The sequence below is a fragment of the Pan troglodytes genome, chromosome 23 (genome assembly GCF_028858775.2).
Source record: "Pan troglodytes isolate AG18354 chromosome 23, NHGRI_mPanTro3-v2.0_pri, whole genome shotgun sequence".
Lineage (NCBI taxonomy): Eukaryota > Metazoa > Chordata > Mammalia > Primates > Hominidae > Pan > Pan troglodytes.
The window spans coordinates 23,255,003-23,262,230 of record NC_086016.1 but is presented as its reverse complement, the minus strand read 5'-3'; the positions used below and the strand labels follow the sequence as shown (position 1 = coordinate 23,262,230).

Here is a 7,228-nt window from a genome sequence, read left to right as displayed (position 1 = left end):
TATTATATATAATATAAGGATGCAGGATGTAAAAGGAAATTATATATATGTTATATATATTATATATATTATATTATATATATATATATTTGGGGGTGCCCTATTTCCCATCTCATAACTTATTTTAAGAAGCACAGCATAATAATGTGTGGGCTTGGGATTCAGTTTTTGAAACAAAACACTGAGCCTTCAATGACCTTCCTGTACATGTAAAAGCACACCTGTCTGCATGGCAGCAGTTGGACCTCACAGTGTGGATTGTGCCTTCACCCTGGAATGTTTATGCCCTATCGCCATGGTGATGGGATTAGGGATCTCCTGCCCTTGGTCCTAAGTGCCACTGTCTGTGCTGAGTTTTTCAAAGGTCAGAGCAGATTGAACCTCTGTGGTTTCATTTTCCCTGATTTTGATTTTTCTTATGGGGAACCTGTGTAGCTGCATTCAAGGTATGTTCATACTGGCCTGTCAAATGCGATCTTTTCAAATTACTAGTTAATGCTTTCAAAATATGTTATTTAAAAAATTATCCTCTGTATTTTCCATATGCAGTTATAAATATGTTTCATGGTTATGTTTTATTCCTCAATTTATATATTTGATTATTGTACCAAGCAGAGTACCTTTGAAATTTTTCTTCATTTAAAAAATATGTATCTTGGCTCAGGCCTGTAATCCCAGCACTTTGGGAGGCCAAGGCAAGAGGATCACAAGGTGAGGAGATCAAGACCATCCTGGCCAATACAGTAAAACCCTGTCTCTACGAAAAATACAAAAAATTAGCCTGGCATGGTGGCAGCTGGTGTAGTCACAGTGGGGTGTAGTCCCAGGTACCTGGGAGGCTGAGGCAGGACAATTGCTTGAACCCGTGAAGCAGAGGTTGCAGTGAGCCAAGATGGCGCCATTGCACTCCAGCCTGTGCAACAGAACAAGACTCTGTTTAAAAAAAAAAATTATATATATACAATGTATATCATATATTATATAATATATGATATACAATATATAATATATAATATATGATATACAATTATATATCATATATATTATATGTCACATTATATATTATATATTATATACATAATGTGTAACATATATAATATATAATATATCATAAATATATTAGGTATATAATATATCTTATATGACATATAATATATATTATATGACATATATAATATATCTTACATATTATATTATAATATATTATATATAATGTATTACATATATAATATGTATAATATATAAAATATATTATATATTTTATATATAATACATATTATATAATATATATTATATATAATATATACATTATATAATATATATCATATATTACATATACATTATATAATATATATCATATATTACATATAATATATATCATATATTACATATAATATGTATCATATATTAGATAATATGTATCATATATTATATATATCATATATATTATACTATATATCATATAGTATATAATATATGTAATATGTATTATATATAATTATTATACATAATTATATATAATAATTATATATAATATAAGGATGCAGGATGTAAAAGGAAATTATATATATGTTATATATATTATATACATTATATTATATATATGTATATATTTGGGGGTGCCCTATTTCCCATCTCATAACTTATTTTAAGAAGCACAGCATAATAATGTGTGGGCTTGGGATTCAGTTTTTGAAACAAAACACTGAGCCTTCAATGACCTTCCTGTACATGTAAAAGCACAGCTGTCTGCATGGTAGCAGTTGGACCTCACAGTGTGGATTGTGCCTTCACCCTGGAATGTTTATGCCCTATCGCCATGGTGATGGGATTAGGGATCTCCTGCCTTTGGTCCTAAGTGCCACTATCTGTGCTGAGTTTTTCAAAGGTCAGAGCAGATTGAACCTCTGTGGTTTCATTTTCCCTGATTTTGATTTTTCTCATGGGGAACCTGTGTGGCTGCATTCAAGGTATGTTCATACTGGCCTGTCAAATGTGATCTTTTCAAATTACAAGTTAATGCTTTCAAAATATGTTATTTAAAAAATTATCCTCTGTATTTTCCATATGCAGTTATAAATATGTTTCATGGTTATGTTTTATTCCTCAATTTATATATTTGATTATTGTACCAAGCAGAGTACCTTTGAAATTTTTCTTCATTTAAAAAATATGTATCTTAGCTCAGACCTGCAATCCCAGCACTTTGGGAGGCGAAGGCAAGAGGATCACAAGGTAAGGAGATCAAGACCATCCTGCCCAATACAGTGAAACCCTGTCTCTACCAAAAATACAAAAAATTAGCCAGGCATGGTGGCAGCTGGTGTAGTCCCAGTGTGCTGGAGTCCCAGCTACCTGGGAGGCTGAGGCAGGACAATCGCTTGAACCCGTGAGGCAGAGGTTGCAGTGAGCCAAGATGGCGCCATTGCACCCCACCCTGTGCAACAGAACAAGACTCTGTCTAAAAACAAATTATATATATTTATATTATGTATATAATATATAATGACTTATAATATGTATTATATATAGTATATTATATGACTTGTATTTGATATATATAATATATAATATGACTTATAATATATATTATATATAATATATAATATGACTTATAATATATATTATATATAATATATAATATGACTGATAATATATATTATATATAATATATAATATGACTGATAATATATATTATATTATATGACATATAATGTATTATATAATATATAATATATATTCTATAATAATATATATAATATGTTATATAATAATACATAATATATAATATATAATAAAATATATATGATATAATATATAAAATATTATATTCTATATGATCTAATATGTATCATAGATTATATGTTACATATCATTGATTATATATAATATATATCATTTATAATCTATATAATCTATGATATATATTATATATAATCTATGATATATATTATATGTAATCTATGATATATATTATATATAATCTATGATGTATAATATATTATCTATGATACATAATATATAATATATGATATATTATATGTCATATAAGATATATATTATATATCATATAAGATGTATATTATATATTATATTATATATAATTATATTATATTATATATCATAATATATATGATATTATATTATAATATAATATTATATATGATATTATATAAATAAAATGTATTACATATTATATATGATATTATATAAAAATAATGTATTACATATTATATATGATATTATATACATCTAATATACTATATATTATATTATCTTATAATATATATTATGTTATGATATATTATATATAATATATATGATATATTATACATAATATTATATGTAATATATGATATATATATTATGTATTATATCATATATTATATAATATATAATATACATTATATATCATTATATTATATATAATATACATTGTATATCATATATTATATATAATATACATATAATTATATATAATATATAATAGTTATATATTATTATATTGTCTGTAATAATTATATATTATTATATTGTCTATAATAATTATATATTATTATATTGTCTATAATAATTATATATTATTATATTGTCTATAATAATTATATATTATTATATTGTCTATAATAATTATATATTATTATATTGTCTATAATAATTATATATTATTATATTGTCTATAATAATTATATATTATTATATTGTCTATAATAATTATATATTATTATATTGTCTATAATAATTATATATTATTATATTGTCTATAATAATTATATATTATTATATTGTCTATAATAATTATATAATTATTATATTATATATGATATATTATATGTGATATAAGGATGCAGGATGTAAAAAGAAATTATATATAATATATATTATATATAATTATATATATTATATTATGTATAATTATATATATATATAGGGGGGTGCCCTATTTCCCATCTCATAACTTGTTTTAAGAAGCACAGCATAATAATGTGTGGGCTTGGGATTCAGTTTTTGAAACAAAACACTGAGCCTTCAATGACCTTCCTGTATATGTAAAAGCACAGCTGTCTGCATGGCAGCAGTTGGACCTCACAGTGTGGATTGTGCCTTCACCCTGGAATGTTTATGCCCTATCGCCATGGTGATGGGATTAGGGATCTCCTGCCCTTAGTCCTAAGTGCCACTATCTCTGCTGAGTTTTTCAAAGATCAGAGCAGATTGAACCTTTGTGGTTTCATTTTCCCTGATTTTGATTTTTCTTATGGGGAACCTGTGTGGCTGCATTGAAGGTATGTTCATACTGGCCTGTCAAATGTGATCTTTTCAAATTACTAGTTAATGCTTTCAAAATATGTTATTTAAAAAATTATCCTCTGTATTTTCCATATGCAGTTATAAATATGTTTCATGGTTATGTTTTATTCCTCAATTTATATATTTGATTATTGTACCAAGCAGAGTACCTTTGAAATTTTTCTTCATTTAAAAAATATGTATCTTGGCTCAGGCCTGTAATCCCAGCACTTTGGGAGGCCAAGGCAAGAGGATCACAAGGTGAGGAGATCAAGACCATCCTGGCCAATACAGTGAAACCCTGTCTCTACGAAAAATACAAAAAATTAGCCTGGCATGGTGGCAGCTGGTGTAGTCCCAGTGGGAATTGGGATTCAGTTTATTCCCAAATTCCCAAATTATATATATAATATATATAATATATAGTATACTGTATATATAATATATATTATATATACTGTATATATAATATATATTATATATACTGTATATATAATATATATTATATATACTGTATAATATTATATACTGTATATATAATATATAATATAACATATATTATATATACACTATATATTATATATTATATATAGTATATACAATATATATTATATATACGGTATATATAATATATATTATATAGTATATATAATATATAGTATAATATATAATATATAGTATATGTAATATATTATACATATTATATAATACATAATATATATAATATATTATATATAATACATAATATGTATAATATATTATATATAATACATAATATATATAATATATTATATATTATAATGTATTATATATTATAGTTTATAATAGATATTATTTATATATAACATATAATGTATATATTATATATAATATATTTAATATATAATGTATATATTATATATAATATATAATATATAATATATATTTAATATATATGAATATATATTAAAATATATAAAATATATTTTATATAAAAATATATTATATATATTATATATTTATGTTATATATTTGTATATATAATATTTTCTGTATTATATATTTTATATATTATATTATAAAATATATATTTATTTATATATAAATATATATTTATATAAAAATATATATTTTATAATATATATTTATATATTATAAAATATATAAATGTATATAAAATTATATAAAATATATGTTATATATATTTTATATATTATATATATAATATATTACATATATTTTATATATTATATATTATATATATTTTATATATTATATATAATATATTATATATATTTTATATATTATATATAGAATATATTATATATATTTTGTATATTATATATAGAATATATTATATATATTTTATATATTATATATAGAATATATCCTATATATTTTATATATTATATATAGAATATATCCTATATATTTTATATATTATATAGAATATATCCTATATATTTTATATATTATATAGAATATATCATATATATTTGATATATTATATATAATATATGATATATTTTATATATTGTATATATAAAATATATGATATATATTATATTTTATACATATTATATATAATAGTATATATCATATATACTATTATATATAATGTAATATATAAAATATTTTATATATTATATATTTATAATATTTTATGTTTAGAATATATAATATATATTAGATATTTATAATATTTATAATATTATATATTATATATTTGATATATAATATAAGATAAAATATATGTATTATATTATATATGATATAATATACATATATATAATATATATTTAATATATAATGTATATATAATATATAATATATTATATTATATAATATGTTATATTATATATAATATATATAATTTCCTTTTACATCCTGCATCCTTCAACGTTCCATCCCCCACCCCACAGATTAAGTTATTCCCCAGGGGAGAATATGGCAAAGTCTATTTTAATGCAGTTTTTAGCCTAATTGAAAATTATGAAATCATTACTTTCCAAATCTTTGGAACAAAGCTACAGTAGTATGCATGGGTTGGAGGCTTTTCACACAATAAAATGTACCTCTCTTTGTTTTTAACATGTTTTTCCCTTCCTCTCTTCTTTCTTTGTGAAATGTGTATTTACTTTAATAAATTTGTAGTAAGTCACTTCCATTCACATATTAATTTTTTAAAGTAATAAGTATGTGTATTGTCTACGTGTGAAATAAAACACACATTTATTTTTATGCTTTGGAAGTTATCCAGAATCATGGCATTGTCAATCACAGTCAATCACCCAACCTACTCACCTTTCCAGTGTAATCTTTTTTTTTTTTTAATTTTTTTTTTTATTGATAATTCTTGGGTGTTTCTCACAGAGGGGGATTTGGCAGGGTCATGGGACAATAGTGGAGGGAAGGTCAGCAGATAAACAAATGAACAAAGGTCTCTGGTTTTCCTAGGCAGAGGACCCTGCGGCCTTCCGCAGTGTTTGTGTCCCTGGTTACTTGAGATTAGGGAGTGGTGATGACTCTTAACGAGCCGCCCCGTCTGGGAGGGGGGTGGGGTGGTCAGCCCCCCGCCCGGCCAGCCGCCCCGTCCAGGAGGTGAGGGGCGCCTCTGCCCGGCTGCCCCTACTGGGAAGTGAGGAGCCCCTCTGCCCGGCCTGTCCAGTGTAATCTTAGTCAAATTTTTTTTTTGTTATCCAATGAGATGCAGTATTTCAACTCAGAAAGATAAATAGAATGAATTGGTAGAGACTATTAACTAAGAATATACAGTTTTATTTATGCTCAGAAGCAAGTAGATTATGTATATATATATGAAGATAAAAATTAAAAGGATAATTGTGTAAATTTGCATGTGGAGAGCTTTGAAAACCTGTTTACTTGTTAATGCTGTTTTGATGTATTGTGTGTCTTTGTTCTCCCGACCCAGCATCCAGAGCTCTCTGCTGGAGCTAAG

At 24.0% G+C, this 7,228-nt stretch overlaps 1 protein-coding gene across 3 annotated transcripts in view; it reads left to right on the top strand.

Annotated features, from left to right (window-relative positions):
* The first annotated feature begins 317 nt into the window (after positions 1-317).
* The window catches only part of LOC748799 (uncharacterized), a 24,999-nt gene continuing 18,088 nt past the window's right edge, over positions 318-7,228 (top strand). The window contains exon 1 of one of the 3 annotated variants that reach the window (XM_054676030.2): positions 318-446. In XM_054676030.2, coding sequence (XP_054532005.1) covers positions 419-446 — 28 coding nt within the window. In that variant the 5' untranslated portion in view covers positions 318-418. Of the gene's footprint in view, positions 447-1,821; positions 1,971-4,137; positions 4,287-7,228 lie in introns of those variants that run through there. The other 2 variants (XM_054676031.2, XM_054676033.2) reach the window with 2 other exon arrangements.